The sequence below is a fragment of the Colias philodice genome, chromosome 22 (genome assembly GCF_061535455.1).
Source record: "Colias philodice isolate Cphi_HAF_F1 chromosome 22, ilColPhil1 Martin Lab GWU primary, whole genome shotgun sequence".
NCBI lineage: Eukaryota > Metazoa > Arthropoda > Insecta > Lepidoptera > Pieridae > Colias > Colias philodice.
In genome coordinates this window covers 4,159,943-4,187,188 of record NC_143107.1, presented here as the reverse complement: position 1 = coordinate 4,187,188, position 27,246 = coordinate 4,159,943, and the positions used below count along the sequence as shown (strand labels likewise).

Sequence of the window (27,246 nt, the reverse complement as noted above, 5' to 3'; positions counted from 1 at the left end):
GTGATTGTAAGAATTGAGGTACTGAAAATCAATTTTAGTTAAGTCACTCAACAGTTTTAACATAATATATTTTAATGTATAACATAGTAGTCTAAGTACTTATTCATTTTATTTCCTACTAAGATTCAATTCATCGTATATTTTCAAATGTGGTTTCTTTAGATGCTGTCTTTCTTTATGCATTGCCTTTATTATATAGATAGAGCCATGCGTCATATTATGATTAAGACATACAAGACTACTACGAATTATTCTAATAAGTTTTACAGTCCATGTAAAATGTCCTATTCAGAACAGCGTATAGTTTCCAAGTACATGAATATTACATGAATTGTATTTAGAGACTTTGTTCAGTGGAAAAGGAAAATAAAAAACATGTAAAAATTCAAACATATATTTAACTATCCAACACTTCTCAATGGGTTCAGTCTTTGATTTTTAGTTAGGACACTGTAAGGGTAGGTATCGTGTAATGAGCGGATGGGGGTTCTCTTGAATCTGTCGGGGGAGGTACGAGGGGGGTACTGCCAGTCAGGACACCTGGAAGAAAATTGTTGATCAGTAATAAAATATTATCACATGATCATTGATCACAGTTTTGAACAGAATAGGATGGCTCAATAGATAAAATATATACAGCGAGCTTGATGAAATAACCAAAATTAAACCGCCTGAACCTAACGAACAAGTTATGCATATTGAATCTTTCATAGTTAAAATAAGGCTCTATCTAGTAAGAAATACGAACAGCGGCAAATATCGCTACGAATATTCTTTAAAAAATAACAACGAAAAAAAATCTCAATGTATATTAAAACATTGAGATTTTAATTTAGTAAGTACTTACTTCTCAATATCAGGTAACCGCTCCCCCTTACATCGGTTCTCCCATTTCGACCAATACTTGAAGCCTTCTTCTTCAAACACTTGTAGTGCGCACGCGCAGTCGTCCCTTATATCATCGTCGAGGAGTGCTGAAAGATAATATTGGTCATATTTTATACTTTTTGTATAGGTATATGAATTGATGTAGTGTTTATTCGTGAACGGAATCATTATAGAATATGTTTATGTGTATGTCAATAGCAATTAATACAAAACTGCTGGACCAAATAGTGCGATGCTAGTGTGATTCCATTTGTTCTGAAACTACCAAAAGAGAAAAAATTGGTACTAATATATTTATCGTGATTATAAGTGTGTTAAAAAATGTGTCACAAAAAAAATAGATAATTAATTATATTATAATATTAAAGTATGTATGTAGTAATCTCAAATCTTTACTTTGTTGTGATTAATGTTAAATCACTGGCATTAATTGGCGTATTAAAAACCTCAAAGGATTTGAAGGTCAAAGGTCAAGTTGAAGGTTAATAATTTCGATAAAAAATTCTGTACTGATCCGATCTGATGCATTATATCTTTTAATTTAATATAAATGGCATAAGAATGATACTTAATTTGATTTCTCATTCAATCGTTATAGCAGTCAGACGGGAAAATTATGCCCAAATCGATACACACATATTCAAACAAGGAAAAAGATTAAATATTGATACCAAATGACCACTTTTTGGTAACCTTAAGATCTTTATCTTTAATATGTGATAAAAATATACAGGGTGTCCCAAAAAGTAGTGATATACTGAAGCTGGGAGGTAGAGGACTTAGAGGGCTATCCGAATCACCCCCATGTGTGTTATGCGATTTTTCGTATTTTCGGAGTTATTACATCTTTTTCAATTTTTCATCTATCGCCGAGTACGATGAGATTTTTATTTATGGTGACGTGAATTATTGCGCTAGATGCTTGATTTTTTTTGTGTGCTAAGCTGAAAGATAGGCCAATTCAGTATGGTAACATTTACTATCGTTAGATCTTCGAATGGAATAAAAAAAAAGAATTAAATGCCAAGAAAGATAAAATTGCCCAGTATGTTCATAACTTCAAGGGCCCATAAAAAAATAAAATCACATAAAAAGGTTTTCCATTTGGCTTTTAAAAACTTGCTCTATCGATCAGGTAGCTACCCTAAAAATTTCATTTTATTATTCTGAAGGCTTCAATCGAAAAATTGAAATCTAAATGTGGTAAGTGCAAAATTTTTATTAACATGATGATCATTAAAACCAATAAATAGGTGTTTAATTACCAGAATTTTTTTAAAATAGCCCCGCTGTTGCTCAATGCAAGTGCGACATCACCGTAAAAAGTTGTCTTTTTAATGTCTGAATGCTCTTTTATCATTTTTAATGGTTTCTTCTGCTACTCTGAATTTCCGGGTTATTTCGTCCAAATTGTGGCAGTCTCTCGTCTTTGTAGTATCCCCACGGAAAAAATTCAATAGGGTTTATGTGCGGAGACCGTGGAGGCCAGGCTTAAGGGCAAAAATACCCTGAAAGATGGATTGGTCGTTGCAACCTGCGCATGCGCCGGTGACGCCTGCTTTAAAGCCTGGCCTCCACGGTCCCTCGACCTAAACCCCATTGATTTGTTTCAATGGGGATACTAAAAAGACCTCGGCTACTTGAGAGAATGCCACAATTTGGACGAAATAACCCGGAAATTCATAGTAGCAGAAGAAACCATTAAAAATGATAAAAAAGCATTCAGACATTTAAAAGACAACTTTTTACGGTGATGTCGCACTTGTATTGAGCAACAGCGGGGCTATTTAAAAGAAATTCTGTTAATTAAACACCTATTTATTGGTTTTAATGATCATCATGTTAATAAAAATTTTGCACTTACCACATTTAAATTTCAATTTTTCGATTGAAGCCTTCAGAATAATAAAATGAAATTTTTAGGGTAGCTACCTGATCGATAGAGCAAGTTTTTAAAAGCCAAATGGAAAACCTTTTTTATGTGATTTTATTTTTTTATGGGCCCTTGAAGTTATGAACATACTGGGTAATTTTATCTTTCTTGGCATTTAATTCTTTTTTTTATTCCATTCGAAGATCTAACGATAGTAAATGTTACCATACTGAATTGGCCTATCTTTCAGCTTAGCACACAAAAAAAATCAAGCATCTAGCGCAATAATTCACGTCACCATAAATAAAAATCTCATCGTACTCGGCGATAGATGAAAAATTGAAAAAAATGTAATAACTCCGAAAATACGAAAAATCGCATAACACACATGGGGGTGATTCGGATAGCCCTCTTGGTCCTCTATCTCCCAGCTTCCGTTCATCACTACTTTTTGGGACACCCTGTATAATTACCTTCACAAGCGACGTTGCATTTGCCTCCCTTGCGACCTTCCTTGCAATACTCATTTCCTATCTGAAATGCACTAATAACATCATTTTTTATCACAAATTCAACGTTTCTAAGGTATTATTTTTATCTATCTAAAAAGGTAAATAGATAATTTACCTTTTTAGTACCATAGTATTTAATGGATACTGATAATACTTGGATTTGTTTATGGTTGACAGACTTTGATAAGCGTGCTGGTAGCCCACGAATCCAATAAAATATGAAATTTTCATAATGAGATATCGACAGTTATAACATACATAGCTGTTAATATATAGTTAAGCTATTGCATAGCTTCTATCGCGGGCCTTGAGCGCGGGGACCGAATCCAGAAATTGCGTAACGAAAAACCTCACGCTCCCCACTCCGACGGGCACGGAGGTGTGGCTTGAAGGCATAGCATGCAATAGCTTTACCGCGGCAGTCCCCGAGTGCTACACGTCTTTTTTTTTTTCAGATCAACCTCTGAGAGATTTGCTGGTATAATATTATAATTCTTTATAATATAATAATTTAGAACATTCGAAGACGAATAAATACATACTTGAAACAATCCATAATACTGCTTTCTAGTTGACTTCACAACCATGGCGGATGTATTCCTCCCGCTCTCTTGCTCAATTAAACATACCCCTGTAATCATAATTTACAAATTTATTATAAATAGAAGATTTAAAATGTATACCGCTATAGAAATATATACCAGCCGAAATGATAACCTCCTTCTTTTCTTTGAAGTCAGTTAAAAACAAATTGAACAAATAGAGCAAAACCTGAATATGTTTACTGATTTCGTTACTTCAAACAAAACAGAATCATTGATAAGTCAGATACCAATACAGAAGTTAATATTTGTTATTTTGTGATTGCGGTATCTTGTGGCCTGGTATTTTAATCTTTGTAGGTACTCATATCATATTGTGGTTCTCTTAGCCCGTGTGTGCTTCTATTATAATTTATAGTGTGTTAATATACACACTATAAATCTATAAATTATAACTACAATTCTACGGAGAACGGATATCAGAAACTCAAATGTAAACGACCGAAGAAAAAATAAAAACAATAATCTAAATAAAAAAATATATACGGTCGAATCGCGAACCTCGTCCTTTTTTGAAGTCGGTTAAAAAATTTGCTCATTATGAGTTAATAACTGACGATGATGACTTCTAACTACGAGAAGTTATTTGTTTAAAAATAATATATTTATCAATAACGCAAATACTCGTCCTTCAAAATGTTCCTCAATCATCGCTACCTCAATCGCAACGTACTTTTTAACAAAAACTGTTTAGCTAAATAGTAAATGTATTTTCCATGAAGTACCTAACTCAGAAGCAACATGCATTTTCCTACGTTTTTTCCTGAGTCAACTCGAAAAGAGCCTTAGCAAGAGGCTAGTTTAAGTTTAGTACAAAACATTGATAGCGCGAAACATCGATAAGTAAATCTTTAAATATAGCATCAAAGCATGTAGATCTTAGATATCTTCATAACATGTACAATGTACATATTGTATGTACAATCACGTTCAAATTATTTTATGTTGACTAAATGACCCGTATGATTATGAAATTATATAGGTACTTCGACTCTACCCACTCAAAATGCCAGATTTATAAGGAAATCTATACTAATATTAAACCTGAAAAGTCTGTTTGTTTGCTTGCTTTATCTCAGGAACCACGGGTACGATCAAGGAAGGCTATAGGCCATAAACCATCCCGCTAAGACCAATAGGAGCGGAGCAATGCGGGTAAAACCGCGGGAACAACTAGCTAATTTAAATTTCTAATGTTGAATGAATGAACATAATACGCGTTCTGGATATTTTAATCGAGAATTTAAAATGTCACTTATTTCTTTAAGCTTCCGAGAAAGTACTTATTATCTTTGATTCAATCCAAATAGAAAAAATAAAAATCTAGTTCACTATTAAAATCACCGGTAAGTACCAAAATAGCATGATCTATGTATAATCAACAATGGTATTGAATTTATTACGTTTATTTGCAAACAATAGAGGCTAGGGTCAAATGAAAAAAAAACATGAATGAAACATCATAAAAACAAATTAAAACAAATTACACTCAAAACTTCGGCAGGGAAAAACCCGACAATATTGAAACGTTACAATAATTTAACATCGACAGTTTTTACAAACAATAGATAATTACAAAGAAGATAATATATACATTTAATATGTATTTAATATTACATAATAATATACTTACAGTTGCTAAGGAACGTCTTTTGATGGAAATTGGTTTTTAACAACTCCCGTGTTAACTGACATCTTGTAAACACTTTTCCCTCTGTGCACGATAACGTTATAAACAATATTAAAAATAAACAGAAAATACGTCCGCACTCCATGACGGTCAAATAACAACTAAGAAATGACATTTATTTTTGTATCATCTGCTATGCGCGTACGCACCTTTTGACATTTGACTTCAGTCTATCTACAGCGGACTTTCCGCTTAGACAATGCACATAAAATTAATTAGGTAAATCATAACAATGGTCTAATTTCATAATTTATTACTGTTTAATTGAGTCTATTCCAATCATAAACAAAATACAACTTAAATACTTTTCAAAAACAATTGATATAAGTACCTATAAAGTGTAAAATAAAATATACATAGGTATAAAGTGTAGCCCTTTACTCCTAACTAGCTTTCCGCCTGCGGCTTCGCCCGCGTTTTCAAAGAAAAACCCGCATAGTTCCCGTTCCCGTGGGATTTCCGGGATAAAACCTAGCCTATGTTACTCGTGGATAATGTAGCTTTCGAATGGTGAAAGAATTTTTGAAATCGGTCCAGTAGTTTATGAGTCTATTCATTACAATCAATCAAACAAACAAACAAACAAAGTTTTCCTCTTTATAATATTAGTGTAGATGTGTAAAAGTCTCAAATTTTACTTATTTAATTCACTTATTTATGTATTTGGATCAGCCAATGATGACTCTTCATTCTGCTATTGTTAAAGAATTAATGTTTATGTTTCAAATTTTTAAATAAGACTAATTAAATGTAATAAATACAACGAGACATTTTTTTCTAAATTTACAAAAGAAGTTAAATATTTATAATTGATAATATTAAATAAGAGATACTAATTAATAATTATATAGGTAAATAAAACACCATTATACTCAATTTGTTAAAACTTTATTTATAAAAAATGTAATTCATAATTTATTACGTATTTACACAAATTACATTCTAATTAAAGCAGAACCAAAGTTCTAATCAAATGTACAGTTGCGAACAAACTTCATAAATAGAAAAATTACAACTACCCGCAAACAAACGAATTCATTAAAAACAAAAACGATCCTATACAATATTAACTCAAAGCCTCGTGTTAATATATTATTAGCTTAATATTAATCTTCACAGAAGATATATGTTAATCCGAAATCCATATTTTAGTAATGATATTCAGTCATGACGAAATATATTACTATTAGCAACAAAGATTACACTATCGATTATGTTAACGACTACTCAGAATTAATTGTATTATCTCAAGACACTTCTTAGCATATATCAGTGTTTACAAACTGGCAAATCTCAGTTCCGTGAAAAGATTAAGTTGAGTATTAATAGAAGAAGATAATTATTTACAGAATTAATTCTAGTATAAGTTTTCATAAAACTTAACACGAATAATTTAACAACAAAAATATTGTGTGAAAGGTCTTAATGAAATAATCTAGTTAATTAAAACATTAATGACATTCAAATGTTAAAAATAGTTCGCGTTTTTTATATTTATTGCATTGACAAGGAGTAAAAATATTACCATTACGATTTATAAATAGAAAATTCGAGGAATAAGGCCACAATCCTCCACAATTTCTTTCTCTCATAAAAATACATACCTACTTGAATGTTTATTAATTCTAACTGGCCAAATATGAAAATAAAGAAAACAGACTTTATTATATGACAGTCTATTATTAATAGAAATCGAAATTTTAACTGCTATATATTTTTAGCCTGAAGATGTTATACAGATACCATCTTAGTAGATACATTTTCATACATAAAAACTAACAAAACTAAACAACTGACTAAACTGTTAAAGAGAATAAATGTTTTAAACATAATAAACAAGGCAAAATAATTTTGTAACTAACAAAGTCAAACATTGATTTTCAATCACAATAGACTAGCTACATACATAAATAGCTTCAAACCTTAGAAGTTGCAGTGAGCATCACATAACTAGCTCTAGTATTTTCTTCCTGTACAGGTTCTGACCTGAAACATCTATGAGGCTGGAAATCCACGGGCTTCTTCAACATCTTCCTAACAAACCATACAAGACCTACTACAATAATCATTAGACCTAAAGCCACGCCAATCAACGCAGTATTCAATCCCTTCATACCAGATTTTATTTCAGAACCTAATGGTTCCAACATTTGTGGTACGATACAAATTGGATGAGTATCATCAACCTTATTCTGTGATATGGTTGCGCATACTTCATAAGGCCCGCGGATAAACCCTTCCATGGTTATGCCTAAAGTTTCATGGCAAGGTGTATCCTTTTGAGCTACTAAAGACCCTCGGGATAATACTGCTAAAACCACATAGCAGTTGTGTATAGGATAATATGGTGTATCAGACGTGGACAGTCTTTGGGATCTGGATACAAACTGGGATCGAGATGGTAGCCCCATTACAGATATTACGACTGTCAAAACACCGTCACTTGTTACGTTCGAGCGTACTTCGGAAACCCTGGAACAAACAATTAAAACATTTATAACTAAAAGACATCGCTTTAACATATGATTTTCCTAAAGCAAAATCGAAAACTGTCAATTCTATTAATTTTGAACCGTACTGTAGGATGAAAGGAAGAATTACCTATTTATAATATCGAAAGGAGAATTACTAAAGATTGATATGACAGTAATTATTCTTTGAGTATAATTAATATGTAGAGTAAATTTTGTTTAGCTACTACTTAATTATCTATGGTATCACTCAAATTATCAGCAAAATTTAATAAAGTTCGTCTTCATTGTTATCAAAACTATTCCAATTTATTTAACAGTTCCAAAAACATCATATCAAAATCAAATTGTTAAATACAAAAACAGATTAGGTACGTAGGTATCATTAGTATAATAAATCAACTAAAACTATGCATCCACACACTATTTCATCTGAATTTTAACTGCATTTACAAGCAAACTTCTTATTAAGCTACTTAAAGCCATAAGAAGCGATCAGTCAGACATTTCCTTTCTTCCTTCAACCCTATATTTTAATATCAAACTCGAACAACACACATTGAATAATTTTATTATTCACAATACCACTTATAAACATGACCTTATGTGAAGCGCTCAATTAGATATTTCTTTTACTCCTTCTTCCTTCATATTTCAATCTCAAACATTATATATTTCACTAGACTTCTTTTAAATCATCTAATTTTATAAAACCTTACCGTATATCAGGTCCTGGTGGCAGTGTCACCGGTGACGTCCTCATGGTCACATACGCCGCTCTTTGTCTCACTGCTTGTGGTGTTCCACATCCCAACACCAAAGACATTGGCACGTCTTTGAGATCCATCTCTTCGAGCGCTATGCAGAATCTGTTTTGATTTTACAAAGAAATAAAATATAGATACACAAAAATACCGAAAGGAATAGAAATGCTTTAAAATGATTATACGATAAATTTCTTAATATATTGCTATTTGCTGCTTGCTTTTGAATAATTAATTAATTCGGCATATATATTTGGTTGTTAATATTTCAAAGGTTAAGAAACGATAGTATTATATGATGACACGCGATAAGTAAATCGTGTTTATGTACTTAATACATAGGTAAATAAAGGTGGTAAATAAGAATCAATAGCTCCTTTGTGATTTTAATGAAAAGCAACAAATTGTTAACAACAGGCAAAAGCATTACATGAATATAATATATTTCAAATTGAGCTTGTTTTTATTTGCAGGTTCATAATAATTTTGTCCCTTCGTTTTATTTGTGGTTTACAATTTCAAAAGCTTTCTGAATTAAATAATTCAGTGAAATGTTTTTCATAGAAAAACAATAATAATACGATACGAAATATTATAATATTATAGCCTAGCTCTTGCCCGCGACTCTTTCCTCGTAGACTATAATAATTATATATGTAGTATTGTATAGCTGTTGCTTGTATGCGAAAGTTTGTGAGGATGTGTGTGTGTTTTTTACTCTTTCACAAATATTACTGAACCGATTACAATAAAATTAAGCATACACAATACACATAGAGGGTAACTTGGATTAACGTATAGGATAGATTTTATCCCGGAAATCCCCCGGGAGCGGGAACTATGCGGGTTTTTCTTTGAAAACGCGGGCGCAGCCGCGGGCGGAAAGCTAGTATAAAATAAACCAAAAGTACTCACGTATACGATTCCAGGGGGTCAATCTTCAAACCGCGTAGTATCACATTCGCGGGTGGTGCTCTATGGCAAGCAATATGTTTTGGTAGACCCCCTCCTTTAGATGCTGTGACTCCAGTACATCTGAAGCGACGAGTGGATGGAGGGTCCACCGCCCATGTGAGGTGGACCTCTTCGTCGTCAAACCATGTGTCTAGTAAACGAACCTAGAATATATTTTGTTTTTATATAAAATTTAAATTATAGCAAGTTTTTCTGTATATAAAGATATAAGCAATGCTTCCTATTCAAATTGGTAATTTTTCGCCATCTTTAGCATGTATTTTTTTTTGTCAGGATGACGTATGAGTATGATTTTAAATTCATAACTTCTATACTCTTCTATGTTTGTTACTTAGATTTGTTATGCGCATGGCTCTTGAAATCTAAATATTATCTTCATATTAACCCAATACAAAAAAATATGTTCATAATATGTTCGAAATTCTTAAATTTTAGCAGCAGGTTATTATTAACTATACTCATATTATACTGCAACTTTTCTCTTGCGTGGGTAGTACCAATAATATAGAATAAATTCTATAAATCGCTCTTCAATAGATTCTAACCAACTCAAACACTATTCATAGTGTAAATAAATTTCCTTCGCAAATTAATATTTTTCAAAAGAAATCTTTAACAACCTGCGCAGTGCAGCGGTTTCCTTTTTAGTTTCTTCCTACTAATTATATTAAGACTCTTCGATGTTGAACGGTTAATGAAAATTAGATAGCCAGTCGAAAGCCAATTATATTAGAAGAAATTTATTGGTTTCAACGAGGGAACTGTACGCTATTAGGTTCAAAGTCGAATAGCATTTTAATTTCTAAGTACATTTTTATGTATTAAATCATAGACTAGGGGTCGATTTTTCAATGCTTGGATAAAACTTATCCGTCCAATAAAGTATTACACGATAATATTAAAATGTCACGTAAACTGTCAAATACAGGCAATTAGAATACGTTTTTAAAATGGTAGTTTTGTTCATTATTCGACGAATAAGTTTTAACCAAGGATTGAAAAATCAGCCCTAGGTTTTATAATTATAAATAGATGCATTTTTTTGCCAAAATGGTACCTATCTTTAAATTTGTGAGTTAGTGCAAGCCAGTTATCTTTGCACTAAGATTTAGACCCAACTATATCTGAGATACAGGCCCAGAGAAATATATTATTACCTATGTTGATTTGGTTCGTAGGCATTTCTGAAAAACCATTATTAGAAGATGTTGACCTGAACCTGTAATTCAGCTTGTGGCGAAGAACATTGATTGAACATTATTAAAGTACGATAAAAATATAATTATTACAAAATAACTGTATAACAGAAATGTATAAGCAAATATTCATAAACCAACATTTATCCTACGCTTGGCACAGGGACCCCTACTTTATTACATTTACCCGAATATGAAATCAATATTATGATAAAAAGTTTTCATGCTTGAATAATAATTCCATATTGTTTTAACCTTATTGTTAAACCAACGCGACGGTGAGATGAACATACAATTTTTACTATAAACGCACATATCCATAATTTTTTATTTGATCAACGAAATCTCCATGATTCTATAAGTAATAACAATCCGATGTTTATTTTAAAAGAAAATTAAGATAAAAACCACACTAAAAACACGGGAAATATATACAACTGTTATTTCTATAACTTTTTACTATTTATGCAAATAGTGATTCGTTTTTTCTACAGGAGTAAATTACCGATGAGAATTATATCACAGGAAAAACTTGTGAAGAATAACTTCTTTATCATACACAATACACATCCAAGTACAGAAATGACAAGAATCATTTGTGATACATAAGCATGTTCCTACTGAAAGCTAGGATATACATAGCTGTTTTATTTACCTTTGATTTCGATATCGGCAAGTCCTCTTCACCGGGCACGTCCATTTCTTCATCATACATATCATCATCCAAACCGTCTCTTTTATCACCATAAGCTTCATCATCTTTGTCCGCATCTATGGCGTTCTCTATAACCTTATTATAGTCGTATAGTTCGTCAACTTTAGGGTCCGGATGGTCGAAATCATCGCAGAGTTTGTTCTTGGACAGGCGAGATAGCAAGGCGCCCTCCAAGTGGGGTGGAGTCGCGCAGACCACAGCGGATTTATCAGATTGAGACACATTTTTTGCTTCCCTTAACCACCTCGCAAAGCCGGCCATTAAGCAATCGCAATTAAGCGGATTATCTGCGAAAGAGAACGAATTTATCTTTATGAGTTCGAGAGTATAAATGGGTTGGAATTAAAATTAACGATCATCAAACGATTGTAGCGAACTTTTTGCTCTTTGTTCTGAAACGATGTGATTTCATCGGCATTTTAATGAAGGCTTCAGTAATTGTGAATGGAAAGTTGGAAATATCCGTGTTTAAAAATCGAGTGCTTTTCAGAGATAATCAACTCAATGAGTGAATATAATTATATTTTTCCGTCCGGTATAAGTATTGTCTTTCGCTGTTCTCGATTGTAGTGAAACAAAAGAGTGTTTAAGTGACTTGAATTACGTTAAAGGTCTGCAGTGTTTTTAACAAGAGCATTTTTGTGCAGATTAAAACTGGACACAACTAATGATATAGGTAATATTGTGTTGTGTTCTGAACAAGTGTCAAGAGAAAATATAAATCTTTAAAAAATATTTACGTAATTATCATTATTTCCATACTCCATTTGGACATATAATAAATTATTTTTATGCGCAATAATATTTCTTTAGTAAGCTCATAAAAACATCTCCCATATCAACAATAAGCAAACCCATAAGTTATAGCAGATAACAAGAGTCATGGTAATAACAGGGTGTTATTCCGACGTTCCAACAAAGGGTTTGACATACCGACGCACAATGACCAATAGGGGACATACTGCTTCAGGGAATGTCGAGCGAATATGACTATCTACACTTATATTAGATCAGAAACTAGTGAAGCGATTTTGAAGTTTATTTTACAAGCAGAAAGCCATAATATTACCAAGTGATTACTACTTTATAAAACAAACATACAGTCATATAATCATAATTATGCCTAAAACAATTATTATAATATGACTGACCGGGTAACACTAGACTATACCATATTTTATTTTAAATACCTATCGAAATTTGTGTTAAAGATTAATAGATATTTAAAACAAACAACTTACTTTACATTGGTTACATAGAGTTCTAAGATGAAAATAAACAAGCTCATAAAAGTATCAAACACGTATTACATTGTAAAGTTTACGATTTCTAGGAAAAATAGTACAAACATAGCAATAATAAATTCATTGCCGTCAAATTTTTCAATATAATTCCCATCCTTTTCTTTCGTATGTATCTTATAAGATGCATGTCATTGTATCGTCATTATATACAATATAGACCGGGAGATACTGACACAAAATTTCGAGTCATTTGTAACAGGATGGCGGTTCTACAGGGTTCTTAGTACGCAATGACAAAAAGAAAAATGATGGTGTGAACGCTGGTACCGGCGGCTTAGTCGCGTGGGCGTTAGTCGAACTCATCGGAAAATAGCGAAAGTCAAACGATTTGTAACAGTATGGCACTTATTTTTCCTGTAAGTTTGAGGATCAACGAATATAAATACAAAATTTCAAAGATCTAGGTGTTGGAAATCTTCACTTATATAAATTAATAATAAATTTATTTTTCAAGTATGACAGCACTTTTTCCCCCTACTAGAAGTATGGCAAATATAATAATGGTCACATTTTATCAAATACTCTCCAAAAAGCCAAATGCAATACTGGTACAAAAAGATAGGCGAAATAAAAAAATTTTGCAGATTTTCGGCGGTATGGCGACCATTTGGAATCGTCCGAAAAGTATGGCATGGCGATTTTCGTAAATGGCTGCACGACGATGGTTACCTGTGCAAAAGTTAGCTTGGTACAAATGGTTGAATAATTGTTTTTTTTAAATCAACACATTCGCGTCGGTATGGCGGGCTGTAAGTCATACCGGAAAAGTATGGCATGACACTACCGCCTACTTCTTTTTTATGGGCTATCGGTAAATTCTAAAATTTTTGTGTTACAAATCGTTTGACTTTCGCTATTTTTCCGACGAGTTCGACTAACGGCCACGCGACTAACCCACCGGTACCAGCGTTCACACCATCATTTTTCTTTTTGTCATTGCGTACTAAGACCCCTGTAGAACCGCCATCCTGTTACAAATGACTCGAAATTTTGTGTCAGTATCTCCCGGTCTAATAGTGTAGCAGTATCATTGTGGCGTTATCTTCAATCATAGACTTATTATATAGCAAGGATGTGACAGAAAGATTAAAGGGATTCCCGAGAAAAATAAAAACATCAAGGAGTCAACCCTGTCAGTATAATTATGCAAATAGGGCTGAATTTCTTTTCATCCAAGGAATAAGAGCGCGTAGTTAGAATGTAGGATATATTTCTTACGTTGTAATGGATTTAAATGTAAGATGAGCTGATTTCATGTAGCTGTATGATTTACGTGTTTCATTCTGTGGTTTATTTAGTTCTCTTTTTGCTAAAGTTTTATCATTTTCGTTAAGTTATTAAAATGCTAAATTTTAACGTCTTACTATTTAAATAATGATAACTTGTAGTAGCTACCTGATTCCTTTTCTTATTTTGATATTTATGCTCTGCCCTATCCCTCTCCTTTAACTAATTTCCTTCCGTACTCCGATTGTCTGGAAGAAATCGCTATTTAGCGATAAGACCGCCATTTGTTTTAATTTATAATTAGATTAAGTTCATATTTAAGTTATCTAAGAGCAATAAAGGATAAATAAATAAATAAATTGAATACGTAACTCTTCATTCCATATATTTAAAAATTAAATTCTTTAAAACTAATTTAAAACGCAATCGCACTTTGTATATTTACTAACCCGTCGTTTTGAATAAATTAAACGAACGTAGAGCACCAATTATTTTTTTTTAATTCCTTCAAAATATTGAAACTTAATAGGTAGGTGTTTCAATAGGTAAGTATACAAATTAATGATTATTCAATTATTCATGTCTAAAATATAAACAATTATGTATTCATGATATTAATTCTTGTCGAATATGTACAACACATTATAAAAATCTTACCTTCAATAGTAAACCGGCTCAAATCCTTATGCAGGGCTAACGCACCGTCTTCAATTATAGAAATGTCATTATCATGTAACAGCAGCTCGGTGAGTTGATGGAGAGTTTTCAAAGGCTCAGCGGAGAGAGAACGGAGAAAATTGTGAGAGAGATCTAGATGCACTAGATTTGTTAGTTGTGCTAGTGACGCTCCTGTAAATTCAAATTCAAATTCAAATTCATTTATTTGCCAAAAACACGGTATACAGAGATGTTAACAATTCAGTTTTCCAGAATGTTCAGCCGTTATTAACAGCATGCAAATTATTCAATACATATTAAAAAAATTGATGTCACTTAAGCAAACTTTGTTTTAGTATCTGCTCAGGTTTATGTAAATTTCGTTAAAATTACAGGTACAGGTAGATCGCTTGTTAGAAGAAACACGAGTAACAACAACTCATGAAAGAAAGAATGTGATAACGATAAGTATTAAATATATAGAAAGATCTAAAACTATATATAATATTAAATACGAGAAATATTATTACGGCATTCAACCACATAGTATAGAATTATATACAACGTAGAACTTATAATATGAAACATCATTTAAAAACGACCAAAAATGTTAATATTAATACATATTTTGCTACGATTCATTCAAAATACACACGCTCTAATATTAATCAATATTTAAATAAACAAACACACATTAATTAAAACATTTGAAATCGAAAATCATGATCAAACGCCAACCAAAGGCAACATAATATTAAACCGTTCAATTCTTCCCAATTAACATCCATGTAATCAAGGCTCGTATTAAAAATCTCATTTACGAACCCCTTTTCAATACTTTTATATCGGAAATTGAATCGTCTCTGACTTCCTACAAAACGCTTGTAATATCACAATAAAGTATCGGACGTAATCAGATTTAGGTTTTATATTTGAAAAATCTTGAATATCAATTTCCAAGTAAAAGAACCGGTCAAGGATTTCATAGAAATATTCGATAGTGAGCCAATAACTGAATCCTGAAATTCTGAGAACAGATATTTGATGTAATTTACTTTTTTGAATGAAAGTTTGAAGTGTTTAATTGCAATGTTTTAGTTCATTTAACTATACCTTCTACGCAATTTCAGGGAATCTATTGTGATACAGACGTTAAAAATCTAGTTCTATAGTTTAAAAAAATATTACCTTTATAACAAGGAAAATAATAAACATCATCCTAACAAGATTTATAACGCCATTCATCACTACGTAGTATAAAACAGTGGTTTCCCATTGTCTATCTGTCCCTACGTATGCTAATATTTAAAACTACGCAAATACGCAATAGATTTTTATGCGCTTTATTTAATAGATAGAGTGGTTTTCGAAGAAATTTTTAATATATAATTTCACAACAAATCGGTCGAAGCAGCAGGCCGAAAGTTAATCATAAATAAAATGTATCCTACAGATATTCATAGTTAAAATAAGAAAAAACATAAAAAAAAAATGAGAAAAACAACCCACCTGAAACAGAAACGATTTCATTATGCGACAAATCCAAGTGGGACAAATTTGTCAAATGTCGGAACGCGTAGTCTTCCAATACATCTATTTGATTATTGTGCAGGTTCAGATGTGTCAGATTTGCTAAACCTGGATGTGGAAAATATAGTCAGAATACAAAATATGTTGTTGGTTATACAAATACTAGCTATACTCCGCGGTTTTACCCGCTCCGCTCCTCAATCCTGTTGGTCTTAGCGTGATGATATATAGCTAGCCATCCTCAATAAATGGGCTATCTAACATCGAAAGAATTTTTCAAATCGGACCAATTAGTTCCCGAGATAAGCGCGTTCAAACAGACAAACATACTCTTCAGCTTTATAATATTAGTATAGACTTTAGATTACAATTATTATCTATGAATTTAGATCAATTTGCTGGTTGACTGGTTGATTTAAGAGTTAGAGATAATAAGAGGTGTATAATAGATTTGTAATATTATTTATTTTTATATTTCTTAGTTCTTACATTAATAAATTCTCTTCTTTCTACCATCGAGTTCTATTCTTAGCACATATCTTAGTTTCTTTTTACATGCATTGCAATAAAAGTTTCTTAAATATAAATTATGTCCTATTATAATTGTATAGAAATGAAATAAGAATATATCGATCTAACCGCTAACGTTTAAAATATAAATCAAAAACAAGGACGAAGTTCTCGTACATTCAACTTGACTCAATTCTAGAGAATTTGATTAATGTTCATATAACCAATACTGGATGTATCTAGTTGAGAATTTGCTAGAAATATCCAGTGAACTTAGAAATGGTAATCATACGTTAATAATAAGTTTCAAATTAAATTTAGCGTCTACCATAATATTTTAAATGTATAAAAAAGATATATTTTAAGTATCGAATATAGGTAATTTTCATTACAAGTGCTCAGTCGATGCCTCCAACCAAGTTGATTTTTTTTCTCTTTTTGATCTGTTTTCCCGCGTTAACCACTCAAGATGTTACATTGTTGAAAATTACAAATAAAAAAGAAAAAAATATATATCAACCAGCCAGCACGCCACATCTTGCCACAACTCTTATCTGTTCTATTTTCCCGCCAAAGAGGTAGATTTGAATTTCGAACATGAATAATAAAAAAGAAAAAAACTTACCAGCTAGCGCGCCACGCCGTATACTCGCGAAGGTATTGTCGGCCAGGTGCAGGGTCTCCAAGACCAGTAGTGTCGGCAAAGTTGTCGGTCCCACAGGCCCTTCTAGCGCGTTACTTGACACGTCCAACTCTTTTAACGATTTCGCTCCCTGAGGAAGGGTTAACTTTAGTACTTTAGCTTTGTGTAGTTTGGGGATTATTTCACAATGCGGGGTCACTTTCATTATTGAAATTAAAACTTAAGTCATTCTATAATGTAGGTTATATTTTATTTTTTCTCTATATTAATGAAAAAATTATATTAATTTAGTGAACAGCTAACTCGTATTCAAACTTTATTAAAAGATGTTGCTGGTTTAACATCTTCTCTGCTCGAAATTAGATTGAGTTCCTAAGATTCTTATGAAATTAAGTTATTTTATCATCAAATACAAAATACATTTTCTCAAAAATCAACGTAGTTCGTATTTGAAAATATTATTTCTATATACTTACTTATTATCTACAAGACACTTAAACGTTAACCTAAATTGAATTGTCTACATAGTATGGTTGCAATGTACTAGGACAACATGAGCCACCCAGAAGTGCACCTAATATCAAGAAACTTGTTGTTCAATCTTCATACCATCTTCATACAAAGCACTGCCTTTGCCTTACTTCAAGAGTATTTGAGGCTCATACATTATTCAAGAGTACATGCAGGTAGGATTAGCTTCGATATATGGTTTGATCACTATACTAGAATCTCTGGAATGGGAACGTGCTTCAAATTCGCATATTTATTAATTTTAGGTATTAGAGAGGTAATGAAGATTCAACTAGAAATTACAACTACGTAATAAATGTTAGGTAGGCGCTAAGGACGGTTAATAGAAGTAAAAAGGGAAATCAAATTCGTTTATTTAACAATTGGAATACTATTAAGTTTCATTAACATGATGGTATAATGCCTAAGTGCCAAAAGTTCTAGCTTTTGTAAATTCTTATATATAAAATTCTCGTGTCACAATGTTAGTCTGCATACTCCTCCGAAACGGGTGGACCGATTCTCATGAAATTTTCTGTGCATATCGGGTAAGTCTGAGAATCGGCCAACATCTATTTTTCATATGTACCACGGGCGAAGCCGGGGCGGACCGCTAGTTATCCTATATAAATGGTTATAACTAACCTAAAAATAATTTTTCTTTGCTCTGTTGAAGTTACCACTATTTTATTTTTTCAGCTATAATTATAACCAACCTATTAAAATACTTCAACTAATCTAAAATCCATTTTTAACGTCAAGAAGCTTATCGATCACTATGAAATTGTTTAAAATGATATTTTCATTAAAATTGCTTACCTTCAGAGACGACAAAGCGACGACCTTAAGCAAGTTGCCTCTTAACCTCAAAACTGATAGTTTTATTAACGGCTTGAAGGCTTCAGGGGAGATACTTGTTAGCTGGTTATCGCTTATATCCAAGTAGGTAAGGTTTTGTATACCCTGAAATATATAATCTTATTAATAAAAAGTCTTTAATGAATAGTGTAGGTAATTATAATAAAATTCGTATCTATTTAATTAAAGTTAGTATCTACATTAATGAATTAACTAATAACTATAATAACATAAAGCCTTAAATAAATAAATTATATTTAATACTGTTATTATAATAATATATTATGTATGTGTATACCTTAAATGAATTAGCATCCAATGAGTGGATTTTGTTATTAGATAGATCCAATCGATCCAAATAAGATAGCTTCGACAGGGCTTCCGTAGGCACGGCTGGTAACTGATTATTCGGAAGACCTAGGAAAATAAAACGATTACTTCTTACTTGTTTTCATTGTAATTACACTAAGTTCGGATATTAGTTGACCTAGTTCAGATAAGGTAAAAATGTCTATGGAGTTCATATAAATAATTATTGTCGTAATTTCCTAATATTTATTTTATAGGCTCTTACTTAAACTACCTGTAGAAATTGCAAAACTTTGGGGACACGGATAGGATTTCTTATATTTTCATCCAAAAATGGCAGACCTTATCAGTATGAAATATTATGAAAATAGATATTAATTCTTTTCTAGACTTTCATATGGGCTTGGACAGCACACGAAAACTTATCATTTTAAACTATGAAATGATTAATTATTGTACCTATCTAACACACAATTTTTTTAATGAATACAACTGAAGAGAAGCTGAAAACTAGAAAAATAGATTATTATAATGTTAATACTAATATAGAGTACATATACAACACTAACCAAGCGCCAATAATGTAGATGCAATACTAGTGAACGCGCCCTGCTGCACCCGCTTTATATATCCGAAGATATCACCAGACCATGTAGACCCACACCAGCCAGCTCAGATACGGACGCAGAGGGCAATGACGTCACACCTCGCAGAGCACAGTCTAAAAGAGTACATCTAACACACTTACCTAGCGCTAATAATGTAGATGCAATACTTGTGAACGCGCCCTGCTGCACCCGCTTTATATCTCCTGAAGATATCATCAGACCATGTAGACCCACACCAGCCAGCTCAGATACGGACGCAGAAGGTAATGACGTCACACCTCGCAGAGCACAGTCTAAAAGAGTACATCTAACACACTTACCTAGCGCTAATAATGTAGATGCAATACTAGTGAACGCGCCCTGCTGCACCCGCTTTATATCTCCTGAAGATATCATCAGACCATGTAGACCCACACCAGCCAGCTCAGATACGGACGCAGAAGGTAATGACGTCACACCTCGCAGAGCACAGTCTAAAAGAGTACATCTAACACACTTACCTAGCGCTAATAATGTAGATGCAATACTAGTGAACGCGCCCTGCTGCACCCGCTTTATATCTCCCGAAGATATCACCAGACTATGTAGACCCACACCAGCCAGCTCAAATACGGACGCAGAAGGTAATGACGTCACACCTCGCAGAGCACAGTCTAAAAGAGTACATCTAACACACTTACCTAGCGCTAATAATGTAGATGCAATACTAGTGAACGCGCCCTGCTGCACCCGCTTTATATCTCCCGAAGATATCACCAGACCATGTAGACCCACACCAGCCAGCTCAGATACGGACGCAGAGGGTAATGACGTCACACCTCGCAGAGCACAGTCTAGAAGAGATACAGCTGTGTTCTTGTTTCGAGATCTTTGTTCGCGAAGGTGACGTCCGATTATCTGTAACAAATAATATGTAGGTAATAAGGTACGTAATAGCAATTGAATAAGTTCAATATTTGAGAACGAGACGACGATAATGTATCTGCCAATTATTATTTATAATAATTGAGAGTCGAATTTATTAAAAAAAGCGCGCCTAAAGAAGTTTCCTTTAAAAAAAAACGTGTGAGCACACGTGTCAAATGTGAAACTTCTTTGGCAATATTCAAAGATAACAAAATCGTCCCCTTACTTCCATGACGTGACGGTAATGCCATGACGCGATCTTGAAATTTTACTCTCAATGTGCCTAAAGAAGTTTCTCTTTAAAATCGTTTCTAGGTTGGAACAATCAATATCTATGCGTAAACTTTATGTGGAAATTGAGTGTAAAAAAACATAATGTATGTAACAAAATATGTATAGGTATTCAACAATATTCAAAGCTATCAATAGAAATCATTTAAACGAGCATTTAATAACATTTCTAGTATATTATGGCCATTTATGTATACTAGATCATTTAGCACTTTAGCAGTAAACAGTCTAATTATTCTAAATATTAACAAAACATTAATTGCAACACAATTATCAATCAAATCACTACAAATACATGAATTGTGGCATCATACAATACTAATAATTTAGCCATTTAATGAAATACTTAATTGGTTATTACTGAACTAATGACTATAATTATTGCTTGATGATGTTATTATTACATATTTATTACGTCCAACCTCATAAACATTAATACATGTATAAAAGGACCAGATTCACAGAACAATATACATAAAACGAAATTAGTAAGTGCATATTACCAGAAAAATATACATGAAAAGTAATAGTAAGTCTTTATTTCAAAAACATGGAAGTGAGAAAATATGAAAATCATAACAGAATTGATCTTTGTGTAATATAAGCAATAAGCATAGAATATTCAAACGTCTTACAACTTAAAAAAAATTAAACATATTCCATTTCTAAAAAATATATTACTTTAAAAACTACACAACCACATACCGCGATAGATATAAATTTAAAATAAACAAAACCTTGAAACCATTACGCAATACAGTACGATAACAATTTCATGAATGGCATCCTTAAATTTAGAGAAAGCAGAACATTAATTAAATTTTACGTTTACTTGAGTAACACAAACTAAGCGAGGCCCGTACAAATTGCCCTTCTAGCTCAACGATTTAATTCCACGAATGAATTCGATACCAATCATTCAATTTATTTGAACTGAAACAAATTTGTCCAATCCCTGTTTGACGTAGTTTTAAAGGATCGTCGACAAAATGGAATAGAACCTGATTGAATATGTATTAAAAAGATATTAACTAACTACTGCTTTGTATTGTAGTACGAATACTCGATTTCTATTAAGTACTAGAAAGAATGACACTTTAGGAAAGTTCGTGATCTAGGAGGATTCGCAAAGTTTTCTATCAAAATTTTTAAACTTACTAGTATTTTGTAATGTGGATAGAATAATACTTTTATGTTTAATTGATTCTCTTGTTTAACAGATAGCATTATAAATCAGAATAGCATTTAAATGCCAAACTTAGCAAAAAAAAAATTTCCTCTATACTTACTAAAAGAATTTATTGAAGAATGTAATATAAGCTATACAGTGCCGTTTTGTCGTTTTTTATAGTATGAATTTCTTTGCAATCAGAAGTATTATAGTATCGTCGTAACACATGAGTTTAAAACTACAATCTAACGCTTAAACTATGTTCATATCAAGTTATCTCATCTATAAAAAGCCTATTGATTTCAACCACACCTTCCTGTGTTATCTGAGAATGCCCTTTTTTAATTAAATCATATAAAAAAGGTATTGCAGTAGTAAAGACTAATAATCCCAGCTCAAATAAAAATTAATAAAGAAAACCGAATGAGCGCATATTCGCGCATCTCTTAATAGATCTTTTAATCTTTGCGAATTCAATTTTCCGTCCATTGTCATGTTCAATTCATATTTTTTCGCTTTAGTCTTTGGAACAGTATTGAAAGATTTCTCATTAAATTCACAAATTAAAAAGAAATTTCCAATTTGTGGTCCCTTTGAAAGAAATTACTGTAAGTTACTCGAGTTCTAAATGTTTTTCTTTATTTTTGTTTTTCTAACGAACGGCAGATCTTCAATTAATGTTTCTCTTGGAACTGTCATCATATTTAAAAGGCTCATTTTGGAAGCTTTGAGTAGTGACTGTGATCTTTACGTTGTTGAATTGTCTTCATTTCGAATCACCGTATCATAATTTTCCTGTCTAATAATACTCCTACTGTTTTTTTTTTAAATAGGAAATTATATTCGGAGTTTGGTTTTGAGTATCTTGTTGAATTAATATTATTTTCTAGTATTAGATTTTATGCGAGTATTATACATTTAGAAATTATAGATTTTTAACGGATTTTAAACGCGATTTATTCATTATATTATTTTCCCGACGTTTCGAACACTTTACAGCGATCGTGGTCACGGGCAGATTGAGGGGCAGCCTGACCCAGTCTGCCCGTGACCACGTTATTTCTGAATAAATTTTGTTTAATTTTTCTGTAAGTGTAAACTATTATCTATTCAATCATGTCAATAGTAATTCTACATTCCATATAATTCTATTCCACAAAGTATTGGTTTGTCTCAAATTATTTCTCTATCTAGAAATGGATATACTTTTTCGTAGGTGGATAAAATGTATTAGATCATCATTATATCAGATATGGCCATCAATCACAACTCAAACCTTAGACAACATTTTTGTGTTGTCACTGAAAGAAAAAATATCACTCAAATGTTTGCGGTCAGTAATAGAAATGTGTTTGGATTCCCTCTTTTGCGGCTTTTGTAGTTAAAGAGTCGTAACATTTAAATATAACATGTATTCCTAAAAATAGAGCTAATCTGTACTACACTATAGAATTTAGTCTCAATTTAGATATTGGTGGATCTAAACTTTTGACATAATGTGACCCTAATTTATCATTTAAACTCATTTAAACATTTTTGACCAGAAAGTTTGAGTATAAAGGTTGTACGTGTAGGTGTGCAGTTCCAAATCGTAGCAAATTTTGACTTCTATAATCTATATCATTTTCTATTTAGCAGCTTTTAGAACTTGGCTTTCGATCAAATTTATCCTCGTTCGATTGTTCTTCATCAACTCTCTGCATATTAGTTATATTTCCAAGCATGTTTCCCACACATTAGACATATTTATTACAATTTATAAATGGTAAGCTCTTACACTATTACACATTACTTGATATTTATTTACCTCTTCGTTCGTAAACATCACTGATGGGTTATGAGATATCGTTTATGAAAGAAAAAGTAATAATGGTGCGAAATCGTGTGTTTATTCTCACATAGAAATAATTTTCATTTGTTACATTCCCCTAAAGCCAGTTTCACAACCTCTGGATATGTTCTCTTTAGCTTATTATCATGCTACTATTAACTTCATCTGTATAATTGTATGTTTTATATAACCGACTCCTTTAGATTCGATTGAATCCACATTAAACGGACCGATTTAATTCACACTTTGTTCATTTATCAAGGACCGATGACACTACAATAAATTCATGACTTATTATTAATTTTTATCAGTTACTTTATCAGCAATTCTTGAAACTGAAACTTAGTGTCTATAAAAATCATATGCGATATTAATGTTTTAATATCTAAGTAGCTATCTTGTTACCCCTTTTCCTCTTAAACAGTTCTTCGACAATTAAAACAGAATCAGTAACGCGAAATCCAGTCCTCGTACTAGAATCTAGTTCTGAATTCCGGGAAACATTTAAGCTAAAATAATTTCTTGTACCTAATGTTAATTCCACTAACATACATGAATATGGAATCCTATTAATATTATAAATGTGAAAATGTATCTTTAAATGTTTCTTAATCACCCACAAATTAACCCATTGACTCTTGGATAACTTATTAATATAAATTTAATCTAATAGTAATAACAATAAGGCTGAGTCTATTAATACGGGTACTAATCATCCAATTCATTCCTAATTTAAAAAAAATTGAATAAATGTACGAATAAAAATAATTTATTCGTACAGTACCCGTACAACTAGTCACATCGTAACAATAAATATTTATTTTTATGATATTTTAATTTAGAGACCACTTAACAAGACCATCGTACTTTTATCCGTATTTTTACAAAGATTAAAGTAGGCATACTAAATTCTCTATAACGTTCACTTAGAAATAAGCAAAGTCACCAAATATTAAATTATATACCTAACTATATTATGTGATGATCATTACTTTAGTGCTTATATCTGATGATGTGCATGTTTATGTGAGCCAGGCGCTTCTAACGTTTTGTGGGTAGTTTCCGTACTGTTCGTATGTATTTACTATGACATAATATCATATATGCAGAGTATGACATAACTGTAGAGCAGTAGTATGATGATATACCTGTAAAGCAGTATGATCGCCAGCACAGCGTAACGTATGCGGCAGATCGCAGGAGCACTCCGCGGAGGGCCTCGAACTCAGCTCCGGGCACAGGAACTCACCAAACGTGTTTGAGATGAGGCACACCAACGTGACCATTAGCCACATTCTGTGGACAAACATAGTAGTTAGTACAGAAAGCTACTTATAGAAGCTACAACACATAAGCTACTTATAGACGTTTTATACGTAGAAATCTAGAATACTTCGACAGGAATAGGGCTAGTCATACTATATATGTATTTTAAAGTTGGCAATTCATTTGCAGACCAATCTTCCTTTACACATTATTCAAAGTTGGCATAGTCAGATTCTCGTAATCTTTAATCAAAATTACAACACCCTCACCAGAGAAATTGTAGCTAATCTAGTCAAATTGTGGCATTATTTCCACGCTTATTTTACACTCCGAGTATAACAAATTCTGGAAAATGAAAACCCTTATCACTAATTATTCTTCCTATCATTATAAATGTTCGCTGTTTCTTGTTCCTGAACATATTTTATATCGATTAAATTACATCCATATTATTAATCATACCTATCCTTATAACCTATAAATATTATCCTCGTTTATTTACTTGACTTAATACAAACATATTCATAGAATCCATCTAAAATAGAATAATACTGTTTGCTATTCCGCATATACAAGAAAAACATCATCACAAAATGCCAATAGCAAGAAAAACCCAAAAATCGACATCCTTCACGCAAGTACAGCAAACTTACAAAATCAGCAAAAGGTCTGCCGAAACATTAATTCAATACGAAACTAAGAAAACACCGCTGACTGAAATAAAAGCGATCTCAAAAGCTGTTCTGGTCATATTATGTGGTACTTGTAAAAGAATTGCCCCTGCAATGCGTGTGGTTGCGACATAATGGGATATTTCCACTGAGTGACGGCCGGACGAAGGAGCTGGCTGGTATACAGTAGGAGCTGAGGCGTTTTTTGTTTAATAAATAACTCAAATAATATTTCATCAATTCTTATTTTTCTATCCTCATTCTGTGATATATACTTTAGAATTTAAGTAACATACCTACATATCTGCCTTAATTGATGAATTGATTAAATAAATACTAAAAATATTTAAGTGAAAGTCTTATTCCGTTATTTGTTATACATTTATCATCATCATAATTGGTTCTTGGTCTCTAATCAAACCTATAAATAAATTGAAGGTACGTCAGAAGCTCATTTACATTTAAGAGTCAATATCATCAACTTCCTCATTCGCTTATAACTTACCCCCTCTTAGATATACAGTGGGAATAACAGCAAATTGCTGGACTATTGATAACATAGGGTGACGGACGGGCTACGACCCAGCTGTCTTCGATTTGCATCTTGATGTATGACCTATATTACTGACTATACCCACCTGTTACAGGAACTACCTTCCTTGTGCGAATTAGAATGAGCCACACGTACCACCAAATTATATTAGGGTTATCGAATTATGTCAGACTTCTAGGAAGCTCTATTGGTCACAAGATACTATTCGTGTCAATTAACCTTCTAAGGTTTTTGATAATTGTTTTAAATGTCTTCGCAGACACAAACTAACATTTAAAATTGTAATAGAAAGCAAAATAAGCAGTTTCCATTTTAGTATTATTTAACCCGACGTATTGATAGCTACAGTGCTCGTTATCTTAATACTATTATAAAGGCGAAAGTTTGTAAGGATGTATGGATGTATGGATGTATGGATGTATGGATGTTTGTTACTCTTTCACGTAAAAACTACTGAACCGATTACAATGAAATTTAGCACACATATAGAGGGTAACTTGGATTAACACATAGGATAGGTTTTATCCCGGAAATCCCACGGGAACGGGAACTATGCGGGTTTTCCTTTGAAAACGCGGGCGAAGCCGCGGGCGGAAATCTAGTCATAGATAAACTGAGGTGTCAGTTCGAAAAGTTGTTTTGTTAGATTACCCCCACTTTTCCTATACATTTTATGTGTTTTTTTTTTTTTTTAATCGCACTCGATATTTGTTTC

General features: G+C 32.3%; 2 protein-coding genes across 2 annotated transcripts in view; both read right to left on the bottom strand.

Moving 5' to 3' along the window:
* Positions 1-380: 380 nt before the first annotated feature.
* Positions 381-5,679, bottom strand: LOC149478402 (lysozyme-like). The gene is made up of 5 exons (XM_089709375.1): positions 5,509-5,679; positions 3,816-3,904; positions 3,235-3,295; positions 848-974; positions 381-540 (listed from the first exon to the last, which is right to left on the bottom strand). Exons 1-5 carry the CDS (start codon positions 5,648-5,650, stop codon positions 402-404), a joined length of 558 nt encoding a protein of 185 aa, XP_089565501.1. The 5' UTR covers positions 5,651-5,679; the 3' UTR covers positions 381-401.
* Positions 5,680-6,442: 763 nt separating this feature from the next.
* LOC149478400 (uncharacterized) overlaps positions 6,443-27,246 on the bottom strand; it is a 73,659-nt gene continuing 52,855 nt past the window's right edge. Inside the window, exons 2-12 of the mRNA XM_089709386.1 lie at positions 25,190-25,337; positions 20,523-20,739; positions 19,224-19,342; positions 18,887-19,030; positions 17,540-17,687; positions 16,384-16,512; positions 14,875-15,066; positions 11,627-11,973; positions 9,716-9,918; positions 8,756-8,905; positions 6,443-8,037 (exon numbers count right to left, since the gene is read on the bottom strand). Of these exons, the coding sequence (XP_089565512.1) occupies positions 7,482-8,037; positions 8,756-8,905; positions 9,716-9,918; positions 11,627-11,973; positions 14,875-15,066; positions 16,384-16,512; positions 17,540-17,687; positions 18,887-19,030; positions 19,224-19,342; positions 20,523-20,739; positions 25,190-25,336 (2,352 nt within the window). The 5' untranslated portion in view covers position 25,337 and the 3' untranslated portion in view covers positions 6,443-7,481. The remainder of the gene's footprint in view (positions 8,038-8,755; positions 8,906-9,715; positions 9,919-11,626; positions 11,974-14,874; positions 15,067-16,383; positions 16,513-17,539; positions 17,688-18,886; positions 19,031-19,223; positions 19,343-20,522; positions 20,740-25,189; positions 25,338-27,246) is intronic.